At 35.8% G+C, this 23,637-nt stretch overlaps 1 protein-coding gene across 2 annotated transcripts; it reads left to right on the forward strand.

The window, feature by feature from the left end:
- The first annotated feature begins 124 nt into the window (after positions 1 to 124).
- On the forward strand, positions 125 to 22,037 carry LOC120341745 (protein HIRA-like). Of its 2 annotated transcripts, XM_039410304.2 has the most exons (25): positions 125 to 648; positions 1,723 to 1,902; positions 2,384 to 2,473; positions 2,636 to 2,737; positions 3,381 to 3,517; positions 3,840 to 3,959; positions 4,410 to 4,579; positions 11,017 to 11,196; positions 11,443 to 11,548; positions 12,157 to 12,321; positions 12,909 to 12,988; positions 13,149 to 13,260; positions 13,993 to 14,211; positions 14,540 to 14,619; positions 14,853 to 14,890; positions 14,967 to 15,077; positions 15,257 to 15,387; positions 15,689 to 15,787; positions 16,242 to 16,411; positions 17,246 to 17,410; positions 18,039 to 18,281; positions 20,420 to 20,530; positions 20,966 to 21,112; positions 21,337 to 21,472; positions 21,837 to 22,037. In XM_039410304.2, exons 1-25 carry the CDS (start codon positions 612 to 614, stop codon positions 21,972 to 21,974), a joined length of 3,267 nt encoding a protein of 1,088 aa, XP_039266238.2. In that variant the 5' UTR covers positions 125 to 611; the 3' UTR covers positions 21,975 to 22,037. The 2 variants fall into 2 exon arrangements, with proteins under 2 accessions (XP_039266238.2, XP_039266239.2); XM_039410305.2 differs by lacking the exons at positions 125 to 648; positions 1,723 to 1,902 and having other exon boundaries at positions 2,636 to 2,787.
- The last annotated feature ends 1,600 nt before the right edge of the window (positions 22,038 to 23,637 follow it).

Genomic DNA, 23,637 nt, shown 5'->3' on the forward strand with positions numbered 1-23,637 from the left:
GTAAAACCGGTACTAATAGGCCTATATGTTGAATCTAGTACTACAGTACTGTACTAGTACGGTACCTTGAATTACATGTAAATTGTGTAATAATCTGATACCTGAACAGTGAGCGCGACCTACATACTGACATATATACTAATGCGCAACTGCAATGCAAAACCCTAAAATCTAAAAATGGTGTCTTCATGTTTCCAAGGCCGAAGATTATAGTTCAAAACAAAACGAATTTACCGTACATTTAACTGCTTCAATACCGTGCCCTGTATACAGAAATATCCATGAAACATTCACACGATTCCCGAATGGCAAACTGACAAAAGGGATAAATAATATACCGGTAATGCACGAGTAAGAAACTCGTCGCTTTCATTCTAAAAACAGGGAAAATCTGAAACGAGTTATGGCTACATTGCGATCCCGTCTGCAGTCTGAGCCAAAGTGACTATCTGAGTAACCTCGCATAAACAGCGCGCCCGACGGCTGTTTTTTATTTACTTGTATATACATGACTGGAGCGTAACACAGACAATTATCGGATCATTGCAGGCGGTTTTGTTGAACTTCTGTTCTAAGGTTCAATTTGATGTAGACGTCAATAATTTTGCAGAATGAAACTCTTAAAACCAACATGGGTGTCACATGATGGTATGTAACTTAGACATATACATTTGTTATCGAATTCACCGTTTATGCAGTTATAGAATTAATTTTTTCAACGCAGAAATGAAGTCTCACTTCTGCACATGTGAAACTCAAATGGAAATTAGTATACATGTGAAGCTGTAAAGGCTTTTTAAAATATAATAGGGTAATATGATTCACGAAAAGTAAGAACTGAAAATTCAGATGATAGAATTGCTTGATTATGGTATTAGCAACACAGCTACAAGACATTTTCATATGTATCCATAGGCCTGTAGGCATAGCTTGTATCACCAAAATGGAATCATCTCATTCTAATTAAGGTGTTGTAGTTTCGTCAATTCAGTGGTCTCCGTCCGTATTGTCTATGATACGAACTTTTTTATATAACAATTTAAAGGTACCGTACTATACTCACAAAAACCAGCTTTTCGATATATTGTTTTAATATGGCTTGCAATTTTTCATCCCTTGTAGTGTTTTGACCATCCACATGGGCTTACCTGTCTATTGACTTATGTTATTAAAGTAATTCATTTTAGACTGCAGCAAATGTTGATTTCTAAGTTAGAGGTCACATCGGCAAATAAAAAATGATTGAGATACGAAAACGTTTTTGATAAAAAGTGTCATTGATGAATTTAAAACAGCCATCCCAATTTAAGTGCTGCTTGCGGCTCAAAAACTTAATCTGATGATTTCTAAATTGGCCATTTTGTCCTATAAAAACGATGAAAACAATAAAAATAAGTGGATAGGTTCCTGGAAGTAAAAGTTCATTTTTCGGAATCTTGTTCGTCTACTTTCTACCATTCTCCTTTCACCCTTCATCTGGCAAGTTTTTGAATACTAATAGAGCCCAGTATCTATGCATTGATCGGGTTAGCCTTTTTTTTTCTTTTTCAGTTTTTCTGAGACTTTTTTTCTCCTATTGTCAGAGTTGTAAAAATTGTATAACCACTTACTGGTTTAACTAGTAGATTGATATTGGCTTTAATGTATTCATCAGGTCATGATGCTAAGAACCAAACCCCCTTTTTTTACACAACTTACACAATATTTCGTTTTGTTGTCCAGGAAACCCAATATTTTCGGTTGATTTGCATCCTGATGGATCTCGATTTGCGACAGGAGGACAGGGAGATGGAGGAAGCAGTGGAAAAATTATTGTTTGGAACACATCGCCTGTGGTAAATGCCAAAGATGAGCATGATGAAAATGTTCCTAAAGTTTTATGTGTTATGGATAATCATTTAGGTAATTTGTTGCTTTTAACTTACATTTTTCATATGTTAATATTTCAACTAAAATTCAGTCGTACGGTTTAAATTTCTAATTATTAGCTGAAAGCTGGAACAAAAAGACTAATGATTTTATATAGGCTATTGATGCAGGGTTTCCCAAACTGGGATCTGCGGACTACTGGGCCAATTTGGTGGGGGGGGGGGGGGTCTGATCGACCTTTATTAATGATTGATTTCAATCAAAAAGCCAATTGAATATTTTTGGTTCATCGTTGTGGACGAATTGCTGTCAGAAAAGGCAATTAAAGCTTTATGAATCAATATGATGACAAAATTCAGGTCAACCCTTGCTGGCGGTAGAGTCAGGCCTACGGGTTTTCTTGTCACAAATTGCTCAGACAATTAATAAATTGTGCAGTCATAAGCAACCTCATCCATCATAGTATTGTCGTTATGTTGTTGTGTTGTAAGGATGAATTTCATTCTTTTTTCAGCATGTGTGAACTGTGTCCGATGGTCATGCAATGGAAGATATCTTGCATCAGGAGGAGATGATAGAATAATTATGATATGGCAATTTGCAGGTATCTCACTGTGTTTTTTTACTTTTGTTATTGTAAATGCATTCTTACCTTTATGCTAACTCTCCATCAAGTTTTTCCTAAAAGAATTACTAAATCAGAAGCATTGACTGTGACATGCTGTAGTTATGTAGCCTACATATTTTAATTATTTATATATACTAGGTTATGGAGGACCTATCATGTTTGGGTCATCAGAAAACCAATCTAGCGGATTAAAAGGAGAAAGATGGAGAGTTGTTCATACTTTAAAGAGACACACAGGAGGTACAGAAGCTCCATCAAGTATTGTCTTATTCAGCTCAGGCTGGTATATGGTAATTTGAAATCCAATAACCTGCCGATTTTGCAACACAATAAAAATATTAAGAGATATCAGAATAATTTAGAAATATTCTGTACATATATTTTAACAATAAAAATCCATTATCCAAATTCATTATTGAAAAGAACAATTCAAGAAAGCCCTATGCCAAAATAGGATACTTTTCAAGGTGACCGTACAGTTGAACCCACATACATTTTAATTTATATGTCCGCGGGTTCAATCTATATGAAGGTGCTAAAATCCTTGGGTTAGGGTTAGTATGGGTTCAAATATACATAAAAAAAAATTTCCATAGGTGCAATAGTATGTAGGTAGAATTGTTGTGGGTTCAAATTACGGGTTCAAATGTACGTGGGTTCAAATGTGATGTAACCATTTTTCAACTATATCAATATCTTCGACGAAAATTGCTTAATTCAATATTCGCTCCTAATACTATGATTTTTATTCGAAATCTCCATTTTTGGTAGCCCTAATCAAAGAAAATGTTGTGTCTAGTTTAACTTGAGTTTCAAACATTCAATGCCTGGTGCCATGGTGAGATTTAAATTGATTGATGTACCTGATATTGTTTTGTTTCAGATATCCTGCATTTGGCTTGGTCACCCACTGATCAATGGTTAGCATCTTGCAGTATAGACAATACTGTAGTTGTATGGAATGCTTTGAAATTTCCTGAAATTACAACAGTCCTGAGAGGACACACCAGTTTGGTAAAGGTATGCAAGTTGGCGCAATCTAGGATATTGATATTCAATTCTTTTTTAGTTGATCATAGTTTTATATAATGGCACTGTGAAAATAGCTGCTTCCCTCATTTTACATTTGCTGTGTTTTTATATTCTTTCCAGACAATTAATCAAACATTGAGTTGCAAGCCATCTGCAGCCCTCACTTTGACTTGTATGCTTTTTTCTCAAGCATAACCTCCACAGGTACACATAACCAATCACATCATTCACAAATCATAATATTTATTTGCCCCGTCAAAGTCCTGAAACTGCTGACTTGCTTTAATTCTTGGTATTTTTTTTATGTCAGGGTGTGACTTGGGATCCAGTAGGGACATACCTTGCGTCTCAATCCGCTGATAAAAGTGTAAAGATTTGGAAAACTTTGGACTGGAAGCTTGAGCATACTGTTACAAAACCTTTTGTGGAGGTAATTTTAGAGAGCAGTTATGAGAGTTATTCAAGATCCCTGCTGCACATTATCACAAATAAATTTATCTAACAAATGGTAACCACTGGAATCACTTAGAATAGGTGTCTTCATTGTTGCTCTTGCTACGGCATCCTTGTATCATATTCATACGAATCCATCAGTGGGTAGTTCGTCGCACAGAAAATTAATTGATAGCGCAAGTTTTATTTCAATTTTGGAGTACCCAATGAACAATTACTATTAAAAAAGGAGTGAATGAGTGAAGCACTCTCTCTTTCATCGCCTTATTCAGGGTCTAATAAATAGGATAGTTATGTCAAATTGGAATTCAATTTTTGAAATCTTTTCACTCTATATATCAGGGGACAGGGGTTATTCTGCTAGAGCCTATTTCAGATAAAAGATGCTCGGAGTCACAATAATTAATTGCAACAAATTTTTTTCCAGTGTGGCGAAACAACCCATGTTTTACGTTTGGATTGGTCTCCTGATGGTGGTTACTTGGTATCAGCTCATGCAATGAATAATGCAGGACCAACTGCACAAATTATCGAAAGATCAGGATGGAAAACTAACATGGATTTTGTTGGTCATAGGAAAGCAATTACATGTACCAGGTAGGGAGCATTGTTTCATCATAATTCTTTACAGAATTGTAATGACAATAATAGATAAGAAGTGTTAAAAATTGTTATATAGCCTACTTATGAAGCAGGATAAAGCTAGGACAATTAGAAAAGTGAAATCTACAACATCATCTGATTTGAAATATGAATAATTCAGAATTCCATTATGATGAATTGAAAAGGTTTTAATGATTTTTCATGGCCAGTATACTGAAAACAATTCATAGCCATGACTATATAAATTGACATTTTTATTTAGTATATTGCAGAGATTAGAAATTTTTCAAACTAATTTCTGCATTTTCTGCCTGCAATGCTGCAAATCACCGGAAATATTTTGATTTTATTAACATTTAATTATGACAGGGAGAAGTTAGTTAAATTATATGCACATTTGATTTGCAACGATACTTCATATTTGTTTTGCGCATATAAGTGATCATACCATGATCCCAAGGCTGAAGGTCTGGTGTAACCAGCTCTACTCTGGTCTGGACACCAGTGTTAACTCTAAGGAAATTATGAGTGCGAAAGTGCTTCGCAGTCGAAAAAAAAAGTGCGAAAGTGCTTTTTCTGATTTTAACTAGTTAGGTGCCCTAGCTTTCGTTTAAACTCATTTCAAACAGCATAGATACTCGAAAAAGCGCTCCTTCCGTTAATATTGTGAATTGAAGTCTTTCCGTTAACAAGTTTCGTTTAAACTCTTGTTAAAATCAAGCGAATTCATCAAAGGACACCTGATAAGCACACTTGTCGGGAATAAAAGTTTCGTGCAATCAACCACCAGCGTCAGTAACGAAGCGCACTCCCGCCTGAACAGACTAGCCTTGCAAACTTGTTTCTACCATCTAACAGACACCGATTGATACAAGCAGATATTAGTTACTACCGGCCATAGCTAGGGAGGGGGATCATTTGTACAAAACCCGGGCAAAATGACATCCCCATCACCAATATCGCTTTAGTATAACACGCTTCCTCGTCCGAAAGAATATGCTTGAAAGTAGTCCGCCCTCTTCCCTTTTAAGAGATTGGTTAACGGGAGTTTTTCTTTGGGAAATAACGCAAGATCACCATGAAAGTACCGCTGTTTTTATAGATAGAGTGACCTACTTTCTATCGAAGATTTTTTTTCCGAAATATTATGCAAGATCACTTTGAAATCCCATTCATGAGCTAGCTTGGCCTAATTTATATTATACTGTCTCACGGATTACCCTAAGACGTGTAATTTCCAAATATCGACTTGCATTGGTTTGCGTGCCAGTTAGTTCAAATCGGGTAGAAAACATTATATATTTGCAATTTTTTTTAGAAATGCCATGTACTTCCAGCATTTATAAATAACGCTGTCTCTAATGCTGCAGACCTAGTATGAAATATTCGCATCTCAACGCCACTTTCAATTACACTAATAGTAATGATGACACCAAAGAGTTTTCCTTTGCGAAGGTACAGGAAATACAACAGGGTGATTCTTGAAAAAAACATGAATGTAAAAAATAAACCCAAATAATTTTGAGTGTGACACGAAATACCAATCCTTTTGATAAATCTTTTTTAGTCGACCACGTGAACGCCGAAATCCTGGAAATTAAAGTTGAAAGAGAAGTACGCATTCTCACATAAATAATCGCGATATATAATCGTTCATGTGCACAAATCTCACATGTAGCATCGGTTAGTTGTGCATGAAATGTAAAACTCTTATGTGTGTGCGTTTCAATTTCAATAAAATCAAATTCGTTTTTCCATGCACCATTACTTGTAATTTTAATATTAATTGCGCTCCGAGTTTGTAAAGTTTAGAAACCTCTTGTATATACCATTACCACTATTTTGATTGGCTAACTAAAGATAACACGTAACCGCTTTTCGGCAACATGGTATTCGTTTTATATCTGCTTTGAACAGAGAAAAAAACATGTGCCCTCTCAGTCATCTGATCACAATCGAAAATCCGTATTCATTTTTTTCGCGATTTCGGCAATCGTTATTATTAAGGGTTTTCGTCGACTGAAAAATAAACATCGTTCTGTTAATTATATATTTCAGGCCATGTTCTTTATATCCTGCCATAATTAGCAAATCTTTATTAAGCAACCCATGATTATAAAATAGCTTTGCTTATCATTTGTTGCTGAATCTTGTGCTATCGCTTGTCAATTATAGCAGAGACGTAAGGAACATATTTAAAAAAAATTTTAAATTTAAACATATTAAAAATGTTTATAAAGAAATTAGCCACGTTATCAGCGCCAACTAACAGAAAATAACTTATCATAAATCACAATTAAAATTCAGTCGGTAATAAATGGCGCTAAGGTGATGCCATACAGAACAAAAAGATCTGGTCGCGAGAGTTACCTTAGATGACCGTATAACGATGTTGTTTTATAAGCGGAAGGTAGAACAATCAAATTTAATAAAAAAAAACGGGGGTTACGACACCCGTAAAACATCAAGTTCATTAGACATCTCTAAAGACTTCTAAGTTGGTTACTCGATTACACTATACTATCAACACTTATTACACCTGTTCGAGTATTCCGGACAATTTCGAATTTGAAATAAACGAAAACTCAACATATCATAATTAATACACAAAAGTAAAATAAACATTCATCGAAAAAGTTATTATTCAAGAACAACAACATAATCGTATAATTCCGCCCAAACCCCGATGTTCGCAAGTGAGATGATAAATAAATACTTTCCGTGTATTCGATAAATCAACTTCTGCAAACAGTCTTGGTGCAAAATATTTCCATTCAGTGATATGCTTACAAATATTCTCTGCCTTAATATCATAACCTCGCCTATAGGACTGGGCAAAATATTCGTATCGTTTCAATTTCATACTTTGCGCCAAAAAAGGCACCAACAAAGCTTCCTAATTTTAGAAGAGTCAAAATAAATAGACTATTCGAAATAAATATCCCAGATTTCAAACTCCGTATATTGGCAGCATGAATTAGCCGTTTCATGTAGGAGCCGCACATACAATTGATTGTCGAAAATTAAAAGGTAAATTGACGTTCCGAGAGCCCACACATGGTATAACATGTACAGGCTATAACCAGAAAAAAATGACAATTCATAATCCTTTTAATGTGCTTTCAATTAGCTCGTTAGTGATCCCTCCCATCCTTGGCCAAGTAATGTTTCGAAAATGTGAACCTCTCACTCAGCCATGCATGGCGGGTGGAGTGTTGAAATCGTGAACAAGAGTATAACGTAAAATCAATCGTGAATTTCGATGTAACAACGCACACTGTCGCCGTCATGAATTGCGCCTAGGAACATCGGAAATGATTAAATTCGTGATATTTCGAGTATTTTTGCACCAATAATTAGGGCGTGATTATCAAAATGGTGAATTTGCAAATTCTGTAAATAAAATTGTAACATTTTAGCTAGAATTATCACCGGGCAGGGGCACAGCCAGATTTTTTTTTAACGGGAGATTAGGGGGAAGTTAAAACATTACACCAAAACTGCAATTCGCGACGACGTAATGCGTTTATAACTAAAATGTAAGGTCGTTCACGGCGAAATTTCGCAGTTACGTGTAGCCCGCCTTTCTTTGCCCAACGGTCCGAAGTCCTATTTTTAAACATCGACCATTTATCCGTAGTCAGCGGGCATCCGCATCTAGAAATGAAACATTAAAAATCGCGAAAATTAAATTTGGAGAGATCTATAACTCGCAGATGTCAGTAGTGTCATCATGGTTTATATGTACAAAAACACGCTCGCATGTAGCGACGATCAAAATCATGAAAATGTGAAACTATTACTTGAAAATTATTGTTAATGAAGTTAAATTTTTATTGTCATTCAATGATTATTTCATAACTTTGTCATAATCGAAGGCTGCAGTAAATTTTTTGTCGCTGCGATCGTGTTGTTAAACTATATTAAAGCATGTTTTTATTCACTAGCAAATATTAATTCTCACGTAACGGCGGACATCGTAGTTTGGTTTTTATATTTCGGATAGAATTGTGAATTCACATCGGCGAAGATTTTAAAGACAACTATTAATGAGCGCATTCACAACGAAAATTGATTTTGTTCTGATTTTTATCTTCTGTGTAGGATTTGTATCAGTTCGTAAATTACCGTCCCGAGTTTAAGCGAACAATAATATTATTACTGACCCCGGGATGCGATATTTGTGAAGCAGATAGTTGACATTTCTATGCTTTTAATTTTAGATCGTGTCTGTGTTACTTTCGTATGAAATAATAATTGAAAAATTCCGCAAATTGGTTATCTCTTGAGTACTCAGTGTTAAGTATTTACGTAACTCAGCTTTGGGTTAAAACACTGATAGTAACTAAACACGTGAATAAATCGGCAATAATGGCATTTCGACATGGTCAAAATAATATTTCTCACCAATATCTCATGAAAGTTCCATAAAATACATTATTTACTTGTCTTACTTATCGACGTTTCTAAATTTACAAAAACGATGTTGACACGCTTTATACAAAATCGTTTCAAATTTATTGTTTCTACATGTTAGCGATAGCCGTCTGGTTAATTCTTACCCGTGACTCATTGTAAAGTAATGTTAATAAATTGTGTTTTGCTTTCCAATGCGCGGTTAACCGAGGTTAAATTCGTTCGTTTTCCGGAATTGCAATCAACAATTACACATTTTTTATTTATCATTATCAATACCGAATAAAAAAAGATAACATATCGTGAAGACGAAAAAAGTCGTTGAAACTTGAGTTGAATTAGTTGCAATTAGCGCCTGATTAGGCACCAGAGCACTCGAGCCCAATGTTTTTAGCATTAGTCGCATATGTAAAATATCCTTAAAGAAGTGCTGTTTATTAAAGTCATCTCGTCTTATGGCCACGCAGAAATGCCTTTATTGCCGAATTATTTAATCTCAATTTTGAATCAACATTCAGGATTGGCACAATCTCAGATTTGCGAGGTTTATCTGTAAATTAATACAGACACCATAAAAAAATTATAAAAGTTAATTATCGTATTAAATATTTGCATTCCGGCATCGATAATAATAATACCATTCGCTTTAAATTGGGACAGTAAATTTACAAACGTTGATAGGTAATATCAAGTCTACGCAAATGTTTATTTTAGTTTTGAAATTTGTCGTTGATGCCCTTAACAGCTGTTGCCGATGTGAACGCACGCGTAAGCCTGGATTGCCAAACCCAGGATATAGTCGCCAAAACGATTGCGGTGACAAAAACAATTAGCTATTATAACGAAATTAACCAGTAGAAAAGGCTTCCTTGCTAATTTTTCGACCGACGTTCCAGACTCCTGCTGTGCATAAAAAATATTCCTCATTCGTTAAAAATATTCAATTCGAAAAAATATTCGATTTTGCCCACCCCTACTCGCATATTAATGAGGAAATAGTTAAGATTGATTTTTGACCCTGGTCTGAGTTTGATTTATCGTGAATGACTAGACTAGCTAATACTGAATATCGCAAAATTCCGCGAAACGCCATTTTCTTTTAACATTCGTGGTTACAATAAAATGGATGTTAAATGTTAATACGACGTATGTATTTTGTCAATTTGGCGATTTTGCAAATCTGTGAGATGCTGCTAAATGTTTCTTCTAATTTACCAAACAATGGCCCAAGTTTACATTCCATTACTAAACAATGTGGTGTCGAGTATCAGAAATTTCTGAATGGCAGTAAATTCACTAAGAAGAGAACACAGACCTGTCAAACCAGTACTAGAAAATCGTGTAATTTGGTCACAATTCATCGATGTCATTGATAGTCACATGACCACTCTCGTTTAGAGAAACGCACTGCCTTGCATTCGGACATCTGGTTTCAAAGACGCCGCCGAGCGTTTTCGCGGTCGAAGCGGAATCGGTGTGCTTGTATAATAATCATATTATAAACAAGAATTTTGCCATTAATGCAAAAGCTTTATCTTCCATGTCTTCACCACATAGGTTAGAATTCCGGTAAATATCGTTATGATATGCAGAATTGAGTTACGAAAGTACTAGTATGTTACTTAATTGTCAACTTAATACGCACACAAAAACATTTGTCAACTTTGAATTTTTATTCCATTCAAAATCGAAAAAAAGTGCTATTTCTCTTCAAAATCGGAAAAAAGTGCTATTTCGCGGTCCCTAAAAAAAGTTGCGAAAGTGCTTCGCAATTTTCGCAAAAAAGTGCGCTAATAGTGAACACTGCTGGACACTATTCTTATGTCAAGTTCTAAACATGGGAAAATGAGGATTTTTTTAGGCAGTGCTTTGATATTCTGTAATGTTTTGAAATTATCTGAGACACAAATTAAATCAATGGTGCATTGCTTGAATTCGTTACTCGTCATTCTCCATCAACCTAGCTGTTATTTCTACAAATTTATTAGAGTACTTTATATTCTTACTTTGTTAAGATTTAATGGTTGTATGTTTCGACGCCATCCTGACAAAGCAGCGGGTGAACCAAGGCTACCATATACTTGCTGTGCAATAGGCAGCAGAGACAGATCATTATCTGTGTGGTTAACATCACTCCAACGACCATTAATTGTCGTCAATGATCTATTCAATGATTCTGTTATGGATGTTACTTGGTGAGTTTATTTTGTATTTGTAGATTGTATTACTGTGGTATTTTATTTCAGTTATTTAAGGCGCTTTGCTTGTCAATTACAGTTTCAACCCCCATTTCAAGTCGATTGTCGAACAATCAACTAGTTGGAATAGTAATGTCTTATCAACATTCCTCGCACAAGGAACCATAAAACTTTTCATTTCCATACTATTCTATTATTTTTACAAAAGCATTTATAAAAAAGCCATGTATCCATTTTGTCCAGGTCCTTTGATGGGAACAGTTTACTTTGTTGTTCTTGGGATGGATCTGTTGCGTATTTGCAATTCAAACCACAAGAAATAGGTGAAGCTCTCACTAGGGAAGAGATGGTAAGTCTGTTGTTTTTAAGTGTTAAAGTTTTGCATCACCAAGATATTTTAATATTTGTTAGTTTGCCAAAAACCTTGCATGGTTTTGTACGCTGGTTGCAGCTCTGCTCTGAATAAGGCAACAGACTAGAAACCATGATATTGATGAGCTAGTATATTTTTGGAAGTATGAAAATCCTATTTGTTTCCACATTCAGACAGCTTATCCAATTTATTACACTCTGGAGTGAGAAGATGAGTAGAGTGTGATCCTGAGATATTTAATTTAGCATAAATGGGAATAACATGTTAGCCACTGGGCTATCCCATCCAAGTCTTAGAGCAGTGAGTCCCAACCTTTTATGGCTTGCAGCTTCCTTTCGGAGTAGTAGTTATAGTGTTATTTTGATTGGTGGATTCCAAATCCTATTATGTTCGTACAATTCTGCACAAAAAAGTGAAATAACCTTCTCAAACAATGAAACTTGGAAGAGGGGGGGTTCTTGTAAAGGGAAAAGTAAAATCAGTTTTGGGGCTAGCATGGTGCCTTTTCCCCCAACTACTCTGTGGCCCCTGGTTGGGAATCGCTGTTTTAGAGTCTTTGTGTAACAATTAATTTCGTTTTACAGAATAATTTGCACAAGAAAACGTATGGGAAATCGATGTCAATTATGTCACAACCTCTGGTTATTGAGAATCCAGCTATGCTTGCTCTTCAGCAGCAGAAGAAAGCAGAGGATGATGCCGCTTTCAAGAAACCTCAACAAGATCCAAAAACACCTACGAAGTATCCTGTGAGTTGACACTCCTATTGATTGTCCAAGTAGGAAAAGAATGAAATCAAAATATTTTATACTGTACTGTGGTAGGTAAGTTATCATAGGGCTCCGCATTTAGCGCATTGTGCTAAGTGTTTGGAATACGCTTTCTATCGCACCTCTGGTTACCCTGACTTGCGAGAGTATGTGTGTTCGACTCCTGTGAAGGCTAATTATGTGAGAGAATATCACCAGACTTCTCTTTGTTGTAGGGGGGAGGGTCATGTGACCGCTGGTGAGTTATGGCTTGCTACATCATCAAGTTCAGGCATCTGAAACAAATAACTGGTTAGTATTTCCATACCCAACCCAGACTGGTAACTGAACAAGAGGCATGGTTCGCCTTACGATTATCAGCTATCTTCTCTCCTGGAATAAATATGGAAATCCTATCCTATATGTATAAATACTAAATATGTAGGCCCAACAACATTTTCAAGCTGTGCAAAAATTATGCGTTCGCATTGAATACATATTTGAAGAAATTTTATTGGTAAGTGAAAATAATCTCCTAATAATAATAGAGTTACTATCAAAATACCCTTTTTTCAATAACTGTTTAGACGAAGCAAGTTGAAGTTCGAACACAGGCAGGGAAAAGAAGAATCACGCCTGTATTCGTTGCTCCCCAGGAAGATTTAGGGTAAGACTTTCCAGTCTGTAGCAGCTCGTTACCTAGCAGTGGCTTCTTGTGCAGAGCCTTGTTCAGAGCAAAAGGTGTTCAAATAAGTAGTATAAGTTTCTTTATTTTTCATTGCTTTGATCCATTACCTTCTATGATTGTTTACAAAATTTTACTACAGTGGGATTCCAAGACCATTTGGCAGTGCATTTGGATCTTCAACAAACTTGTCTTCAAATTTAAGCAAATCACCACTGAAGCATAGTCGCACAACTACACCAGAGAAAAGAAGGGTATTTTGTTACAGTTTTTCCATAATTTACTGAATTATATACCGGTACTCATAAATCATAATATTTGTTTAATCGTTTTTATTGGGTGTTTTACATCTTGTCCCAAGTAATACTTTTGTAAGCTGATATGATATATTATCTTTTTCGAAAGAGTTTTTTTTTATACCAGCATTTGTTTAATCGATTGATCACACCTTGGAAAATGGGGTGGGCTTTGGGAGAACGTAATTTGGTGTGATGTCTACAACATGTTATTAATTTTTCATTCGCCTAGCTAGTTAGAATAGGTACCCATTTGAGTCAAGGGTATGCAACCTTTAATACTAGAGACATATACAAATAACTGGGTGAAATCGTGGGCCGCACCTTTATTTAACATACGCTTTCTAGTAGTTGCAGACAAAAATATTTTGTTTATTGATCTTATGACATGCGTTGTTTGCTTTGAACAAGGTAGCTGTTAGGACATTGTAATTGCCATAGATAATAAATTGGACCCTGGTATAAGCTTTGCAACACAACAGGATTTAAATTACTCGCACGTACTAGATTAAACTAAATTAAAAACTCGTTCCGCGGACCGCACACCATTCAGAATTGGCACTTCACCATTGGCTACATAAGTTCTCCTTGTGGGCCGTATTTGGCCCGCGGGCAGCAGTTTATACACCTGATTTAGGCCATCTTCGAGTCCATAGGATATGTTTTCAAGATTTTTTACTTACTCAATAGAGCGATTCAGAAAAATCCAGTCCCGGTATGCAACAAACAACCCCAGGAAAATCATCATCTAGTCAGTCTGATCATGTTATCAAAGTTGGTAGTGCAAGCAAAGAAAAACAAAAAGATAATGACAACACTCCATCACATGTAAATGGTGAAGTGAAGACATTGCCATTCAAGAAAGACAAGGAAATTCTTATAGATAAAAGCATCCAACTTGTTGAACAGGTAGTGCATTTAATTTTTTTTACTTATTTTCGGTTAATTCACAGAAATATTATTCAATTACACTAGCCTACCATTACCAATAAGACAAATTATCTCAACAATTTCATCAAATATATAACTATTACAATTTGATGATGACATAATATCAAATAGTCAAAATTGTTCCAAAGCTTGTTTTGTTTATGTGCCAACTGTAATAATAAGTGCAATAAGTTCAATTGTGATGTAAATAATTATGTAATAATACTGAATGTAAATTTTTTACAGACTGACTTTATACCGGTAAGTCCTTCAGTTTATATTAAATTTAAATTTTATTTTTTAACAGAAGAAAGTAGTATTGGATCACAGAATTACTGAAAAGACCAAACCCAGCATACCACAATCTGCTGCTGAACCATCTGACAAGTAGGACTTCACTTTACTTTTACTAATTTTTGTCAATTTCTACCTCATTTACCTATGATTACGAAAAGATAGGAAATACTTATAAGTCGATTTAACAAATATATTGTTAATCATTCTACACTTTTGAAAAATAGTCATAATGGTGACTGTGAAGTAAAATCTAGCAAAAGCTTTTTAAAATTTAACATAGTTTTATAAATCATTTTTATTCTTTTCTCACTTGTTGTTTTTAGATTATCTGCTCAAAAAATTCCAGTGAAAAGCAAATCAGGTGCGTTTTTACTCTTTTTTAATTCCAGATTGAGGATTTATCACTATATTAACATTAGTACAACTAATTTTGTCAGACAAAAAATTGACCGAGAAGAATGCAACTACAAACAAGGATGTCAATGATTCTGTTACTTCTGTCATTGCAGCAGTTTCAACTCAACAAAAAAAGGTTGGAAGACCTCCAGGTTGGTGAAATATGTATTGAATAACAGGTTACATTCTGGCTGCACTCAATCGATCATATTCCAGCATTAGTTTTTGTAACACCTGTATTATATGGAAGAAAAAGCTATTTTATTCAAAGTACCAATCCTAACATCTGTTTATATGATATACTATGAAGAACTTGGATCTCCTTTTTTAGGGCTTAACATGAAGCGCAAGGCTAATGATTCAACACCTATTCCTCATGCTTCACCAAAACAACCAAAGAGAGTTAAAAAAGACAACATTGTTACTCCTTCACAATCAAGAAATCAAACACCTGCACAACAGGTGGGAGTTTTATTATCTAGTGTTGTAGAGCAGTGGTTTTTAAACTTTTTTTGGCACACTAGTGAGGTCTGAATTTTGCTCTGGCATGCATGATAATGTACATTCTGAAGGGTGCGAGAATTAAGTAAAATAAATGGACAATAAGCCACAATGGATTTAAAATATAAGTTCAAAAGCACAAAATGGCCACTGTTATGAATAGAGGGAAAGAATAGGAGTGTCATATTAATATGATATTTTCTGTTAAAAATGTATTTGTTTGCTGCAAAATTTTTTATTCATAAATCTTATTTTCATTCAGTCGCTGATGAGTAGATTATTACCTCTACCACCTGTGCAAATGCCTGTCTCTGTGGATAAATTAACTCCAAAAAAAGTTGTCAAGACTCTGTCAATTAAGGTAAGAAACTAAGGTTAACTGATTGTTTATGAATATAGCTCATTTAATTGAATTTCATGTCCCCGGCTTGTATCACTTGCCCCATTCTTGTGTGTCTCTCGTCCGCTTTGTATCGATTGTCCCATGTGCCCTGCTTGTCTGACCCCATACACATAAGTGTGGTACAAATAGGGCAAGTGGCACAAATGCGGGACAGGTGGGGTACAACATTTTTGAGACACTTTATATTGTCTTCGAAATATGTTACACAGAACTGACTGCTGAGAATTGCTGTTGTATTTGGTGCATTCTGTTATCTTCACTTATCCAAGTTTTTATCTTTAATTATCTGGACTCAGTTTCTAGTGCCTGTTTTTTAAAGATTGGTGACTGGAATAGATTGATAGGATGTGATTTTCATACCCGAAAACCGAAAAATGAGAAAAATTTGCGTTTAATAAACATTTCTTGTCAGATTTCCAATGCTGATGAAACATTTGAATTGAAGTTACACAATGATTCATTAGCAATGCAACAAAGTCAGAAGAACTCATTTGCAATGCATAAGATAGTATGTACCAAGGGTTCAACGGCAGAATGGGAGTCTGTTATATCAGCACCTGGCGTTGTCATGGACGGAAATAGGTACTGATTAATATAAATTATATGATAATATTTTCTTCAATGCCTCCCAAACAGCCAGCAATGGGTTTGCAGATTAGTATCAGGAATACCTTATCTATTTGAGTTCATAATTGGAGGACAGATTATTGTGTTTCTGTGGTCGAAATGAGAACTCTTGTGGTAGAAATTAGGAGCATAATATTTAATAGAATGACATTTTCACACAAATATTACGAATTCTTGATCTTTCTCGATTTATACTCATACTTGTTTCACTGTATTTGGGAAAAATTTATTTGTTAGCATTGGTAATTTTCTTTGCTGCATTTATCTGCCTTCCACTTTGAACTAGGCTCTACACAAGTAGCCACCGCAAGGTATGAGGCTACTAGCTTTGGAAGATCAGGAATCTTTAGGGTTCGGGATTGCCTACCCAATTCATTACACACTGGGTGAAGTTTCGGGCATGGGTTTTGAACCCAAGATTTTAATATATGTCATAGTTTTGTCTATCCAATGCTTTCAAAACTAAGCCACCGCGCCCAAATTTATTCTCAGTTTTCTTATAATTGCTGGTATTGGTAGGATAGCATAGGGTTCACATATTTATTCGTGGGAGAGGAAAATCGACAAAACTTAATCATATGTCGAACCACTGCATCTCATCCGGTTACCAGTTCATGTTGGGTATGAGATTAGTTACTCTGTTTTCAGATGATTGGACTTGATGGTGAAGGAAGCCGTAACCGACCAGTAGTTACGTGAACCACCCTACGACGGTTGGGAGTCCAGCAATCCTCTTGCACACAAGTATCCGAACAGGATCATCCATAATTATGTTTTCAATTTTCTCAGGAATATTGTTTGCATTGCATGCAAGGACCAAACAGTGAGGCTGCTTTCAATGTTATCAGGAAGACAACTTCTACCTACTGTTTGTGTTAAAGGAAAACCATACTCTGTTACATGCAATGGATGGAATGTAATGATTGTATGCTGTGACGCCTCTGTTAGTGTTTGGTATGTAGCATAAAACAAATTTATGTTTAACAGTCAGACAGTAAATGATGGAATAAGATTTTCGTAGGACGACTTATTGATATGGCATACAATGGAGTCACGTCCGGTTACCAGTCCATGTCAGGCCCCACGGTGGCAAGGAGTTCAACAATACTCTCACACCTAATTATGCCCCGCAAGATTGGAACTTCACACAAGATCGAACCCACACAGGGTAATTAAAGGTGCCACGGCACAGGTACCTCCAAGCCTCAGTTCTATGACCAATTAGGACGAGATTTTTTCATGTATTGTATTATTGTATTGTGCTGATATAGTGGTTTTTCAGTGCTTATTTTAAAAAACTAGTCAGTACAATACCAGAGATTTGATAGAATACCCCTAATCATATTCCATATCATGGTGATACCATGTGTAGTTAACCAAATTAGTTCAGGAACCGGATTAGCTTGGGAGTTGATAATTCCAAATGAATGGATGATGGAAGAATCATGATATCATCTGTCAATGTGACAGGTATTTTGTACCTATTGTATGTTTGTGCAGTTGAACTATAGACTGGAAAGTTTCAAAAGTCAGTTATATGTAATAGTCTCAGCAGTCAGCAATATTATTCTTATTCTTTCAGGGATACAAAATGTGAATCGTGTCTTATATCAAATCAATCATTTGCTCATTTACTGCCAAACACTGGTGACGCCGAAGAAACAAATACAGATTTGTTTGATGAAGTTGTTCATACGAATGACCAGCAGCGAAAAAAAGATGAGAAAAATCCATTGCACGAATGTGAATTAACAGATTCAGGACTGCCATTACTGACTTTCTCAAATAGAAAATCTTATACATTCTCCAGAAATATGTTATCATGGTAAGAAATATTGTATGTATTTTGATATCGTTCATAGGTCGCATATTGCGAACTTTAGATAGAATTCTAATATGGTTGCTAAAATTGGCCGCATGTTTTTTAACCCAAGTTTTAAACTAAGTTTTTATATGTTAGTTCGGCATTTGGTCATACAGAATCAAACATAACTTTTTTCTAGTTTCTCAGAGTTCTCTGGTTCCTTCTGATATAATACCACTGTAGTAGCTTATTTCTGATGATTCTTCATTGTAACTTCCAGTAAAATACTTCTTGTCAATTTTTTATACTGCAAAGGAATATAAAAGTCATTGTTTTTTCTGTGGTGTTTGTTATCAGTTTAGATTAGGGCCCGACCGATACTGCCTTTTTGAACCGATACCGATACTGCTAGTTTTCCAAAACTAGGCCGATAAGCCGATAACGATGTTTCTTCACATATATTTGTGGCAGCATTTCTGTTCTGAAATACTTCTCAGTCTTTAGAGCGTAGCGAGGTTCAATGGTTTCTATTAGCCTGCGGAATCCATCATCTTGCACTATTGCAAATGGCCTGTTGTCAGTGGCTATCATCTCCATTATTATTTTATCAAGTGATTTCGTTCTTGCGTCATTTCCATGCCATTTATTAAATTTATCCATTATGTGTTCCCATGAAGGTTGCCGATTAAACTGGGAAGCTTCAGCTGGCCTTTTTCGCGTTAACTGCGTCTGCGAAATCTCATCATACTTGCTCTTGTGTTTCGATCTGAGATGACTCCACAAATTACTGGTGTTTTTCTTTTTGGAATCGGCGGAACCTTGACTTAACAATGATGAGCATATTTTACAAAGTACACCATCACTGTGGCATACAAAGTATTCCCATACTTTGCTCTTACCGCTAGAACCAGCCATCTATAACATACCAATACAAGAAGTTAAATAATACCTTCAACGACTAAAGCGCAAGGGAAATCAAGCGCCGTGTAAACTACGCGAAAATTCTCTATCTAGCGTATATTATTTGACACAAATAAGCCGTTCACGTGTTCTATTGCTTCGATTTGTAAGCCACCACGCTGCAAACTTGCTTGCAAAGTGTGAAATCCCGTGTCGCAATCGTCCGTGAAACCGCTCTTGATAAGAGAGAAATAGAAATAGTGAAGAAAAAGAGTTTCACGCAGAACCGCTCTCGAATTAAACAAGCGATAAAACTGCTTTCCCGGCAACCTTCAACAACTAAAGCGCAAGGGAAATCAAGCGCCGTGTAAACTACGCGAAAATTCTCTATTTAATCTAGCGTATATTATTTGACACAAACAAGCCGTTCACGTGTTCTATCGCTTCGATTTGTAAGCCACCACGCTGCAAACTTGCTTGCAAAGTGTGAAATCCCGTGTCGCAATCGTCCGTGAAACCGCTCTTGATAAGAGAGAAATAGAAATAGTGAAGAAAAAGAGTTTCACGCAGAACCGCTCTCGAATTAAACAAGCGATAAAACTGCTTTCCCGGCAACCTTCAACAACTAAAGCGCAAGGGAAATCAAGCGCCGTGTAAACTACGCGAAAATTCTCTATTTAATCTAGCGTATATTATTTGACACAAATAAGCCGTTCACGTGTTCTATCGCTTCGATTTGTAAGCCACCACGCTGCAAACTTGCTTGCAAAGTGTGAAATCCCGTGTCCCAATCGTCCGTGAAACCGCTTTTGATAAGAGAGAAATAGAAATAGTGAAGAAAAAGAGTTTCACGCAGAACCGCTCTCGAATTAAACAAGCGATAAAACTGCTTTCCCGGCGCAATTTTGACACTTTGGCAGTCACGTGATTAGCCGATAACTATCGGTAAAATTAGCCGATACCGATAGTTCAAAATTTGTGAAAAACAAGGCCGATATATCGGCCGGCCGATATATCGGTCGGGCCCTAGTTTAGATATTGTACGTTTTAATCTGCTTGTCTGACGGCTTAGTATAATTATTCTAAATCATTCCTAAATTCAAGAATTTCTCATATCAAATGTAATGCAATTCGAATATCCGATTCGTTTTGGACATTCCCGCAGACAACTGTGATTTTAGCCAAAAAAATTGCTTTGACAATACTGTTTTATTGGCAGTAAATAACACATCCAATCAATCTTTTTATTTTCAATCCAGGATTTTGGTTAATTCCATAGATGAATCAATTGAACACTGTGCTGATTATAAATCAGATACATCAAGTTTGAAAGGCGGAATACTGGATTCACTCCAAAAGAAAGCTACTGGGTAATATTACAGGGTTGCTGGTGGTCACTTTGGCTTAGTGGTAAATGCGTTGAACTTAACTTAATGCGTTGAACTACGATGGCATCGCAAGTTAAAATCTTAGGTTTAAACCCCATGCCCACCACCTCACTCAGGGTGTATTTAATTGGGTAGCAGATGATGAACCAGATACATTTCGGCCCTTTCAAACTTTGGTAGTTTCTTACCTAGAAGTGGCTGCCTCTCTAGAGCCTTATTCGGAACAAAAAGTATTTAAATACGTTGTATAAAACTACTAATACATCAATTATTGTTTTTCCATAAAATCATTGGTGAATAGAAAATTGTTGAATATAAATAAGTTATCATAAAGTCAAAATTATTATCAAAGCTATTTGTTTCTGCAAGTCATTTCAACTTTATAATTTTCATTTTTCCATTTTATTTTTTCTTCAGTGTTGGTGCCTGTGCCTTGAGGATGTTTCATTCAAACACAAATTTACAACGGTGTGCAACTGCAGTCTTTTTGGAAAGTAGAGTAGAAACATGCATCGCTCTCAACTCAGTGGAGGAGTACAGTCATTGGATGCTATCTTATATAAGGTGGTAACATTGTGTAAAAAGTTTTTTGTAATTGCCTAATGTTTAAGCAATATTGTCTTGTTTTTAGAGATTCATTGAAGAATAATTTAAAAGGTGTAGTTATCCGTAGTTTCTGATTTAGTTATCCCAGATAGAATACTTATGATAGCATAACACAATTTTTGTGGCTTTCAAGCCTTGGAAGAATCCTGTATAATTTTTAGTTCTGTTTTTTTTTTTTTCAGATATTTAGTTAATGAAGGCCTGGATGTGAGATTGCGAGAGATTTGTGATGATATGTTAGGTCCTACTCATCTGAAATCCAATGAAATCATGGAGTCACCTACAACATCGTCATCAACATGGAAACCCTTTGTATTGGTATAATAGAATTTTACTGCTTTAAAGAATCAACTCTGAACTCAAATTGAATATTAGTTAAGGTGTTACGAGATGTACAATTTAGCTATAAATCCTTGTCATATGCTTACGGCCATTTGCCCAAGTTTTATATATAGGCCTATATATATTTAACTTAGCTCAGAGTGTACCATCTAAACTTGTAATCAACAGCCTCGATTTTTTTTCTCATTTTGGTTTGTTCATAGCTCTTGTAATACAATTTACGATAATTCGTAGTCCAAGTGTTCAACAACTGATTGAATAGCATTACTTATCGTCAACTATATTTCATTGCCATTATGGCTATTAGCTTGAACTCATTCATTGTATGTGATTTTTTCAGGGATTGTTCAAGAGAACATTGCTACGAGATGAGATTCTGCCAATCATCGGTTCTAATTTAAACTTTCAGAGACTTTATACAGAATATCAAGACCAATTAGATGTTTGTAATGCACCTGGAAGCATTTTGCTTGGATAATGTTGTTCTATTTTTTTAATATTTGATATTCAATCATAGTTGCCAAAAATCATACAAATATGAGACCGTGACTTTTTTATGGGATCACAGCTTGCTAGACTGCGAAAAAATCGTTACGATCGATCGTCATGCTTTCTCCTTGCTCCTCCATTGACTAGTGTTCGATTCGATCTTTTTTGGTAAACTTCACCACTGTAGTTGAGGCAGGTCATTGGTCTTTCATAGCTTCATGAGTTATGTTCGAGTCAGCGTATTTTTGGTATGGTCCCTTAGGGATAGTGAAAAATGAAGAAACACTTCATTAGAAAGTGTCTCGTTGTGCAAGATGAGATCTATGGGCAGGACACTGGGTGTCAACGAGAGGTTTGTCTGAACTATTATATAGCAGAAACTGGATATATCTTCTGAATCCGTAATGATTTCTGCAGTTTTTTTTTGTTGGCACATTTAATACATATAAATAATATTTCAGTTTTTTTTATAATGGTAACCCTAGGGCAGAGGTGGGCAATCTTTTTCGGTTTGTGTGCCAAAATCTACTGAATTCAATATCGATACTCTATGGCAGGGCTACTCAACTATTTTTATCGAAGGTCCGCAAACAAAACTTCAAAATTATTTGGGTCCGGTCTTTCCAGAAATGATATTTCGGCGTCCTCAAACGAGCACTTCCTTGACCGACTAATGATTAGTAGCAAATTAAAATTGTTCATTATGGTGTTATAGTTCTTTTCGTATATATTCAAAACTATGAAAGTCATTTTATAATAGGAAATTCAAAAAGTGGGGCTAATGATCCAAAAAATAATAATTAGGTGCGGTCCAAATCCAATACTCGAAAGGTCCGGATTCGGACCGCGGTCCGCCAGTTGAGTAGCGCTGCTCTTATGGCGTGCCAACCGAAATTTTTGACAACATACTACTGACGTTTTTTTAAAGCTATATTAGAAGATCCTTGAAGAAATGATTAAAACTGAAAACACAGTAAAACAAACTTGGACTTATCTACTTTATTTAAGCAATATGAATAATATTAAACTTTTCAAACCAGTATCAAGTTACTTTCAAAAAAATATCAGTCCGACTAAATTTTTGTTTACTTTCCATATGCCATGTAAGTGAAACTTCCGCTGCTGCATAACCGTTGACAGAAATTTTACATCTAGTTTATATTTAGTAAACTTCAGTGAAATACACGAGCTACTGGTTTCATCAGTCAAGCTGCCAGCTTATCTCTAACTGGCATGCGTTCTTCGTTAATCTGCCAGAAATTAAAAAAATATGGGGAAGACGCGGCGGTTGGGCTCATTGTGCTAAGCGTTAGGAATACGCTCGCCACCGCACCTCTGCGTGGGTTCGAATCCCATGCAGGGATGGTTATGTGAGAGAGGATTGCTGGAATCGTCGCAGGGTGGTTCACGTAACCGCTGGTCGGTTACGGTTTCATGCTTCCGAAAACAAATAACTGACTAACTAATCCCATACCCGACATAGATAAAACAATTTAAAAGATTCGAGGAATGATTGGGGTGATTGATATATGGACTCCTGGCGCACACTAGTCTCCAGGATATGGAAGGGAAAATTTGTGCTGGCCGGGAAGAAGTGAATGCGATAGAGTGATAGTGTTACCAGCGTCTATGATAATTCCCTGTTTATAGTT

This window comes from Styela clava, chromosome 3 (genome assembly GCF_964204865.1).
Source record: "Styela clava chromosome 3, kaStyClav1.hap1.2, whole genome shotgun sequence".
In the NCBI taxonomy this organism is placed as follows: domain Eukaryota; kingdom Metazoa; phylum Chordata; class Ascidiacea; order Stolidobranchia; family Styelidae; genus Styela; species Styela clava.

Excerpts from the sequence above, each read along its gene's own strand:
- LOC120341745 (XM_039410304.2), top strand. The coding sequence starts at position 612 with ATGAAACTCTTAAAACCAACATGGGTGTCACATGATG. Across the intron at positions 11,549-12,156 it reads CTCTCACTAGGGAAGAGATG|AATAATTTGCACAAGAAAAC; the intron begins GTAAGTCTGTTG and ends TTCGTTTTACAG. Across the intron at positions 14,620-14,852 it reads GCTGCTGAACCATCTGACAA|ATTATCTGCTCAAAAAATTC; the intron begins GTAGGACTTCAC and ends TGTTGTTTTTAG.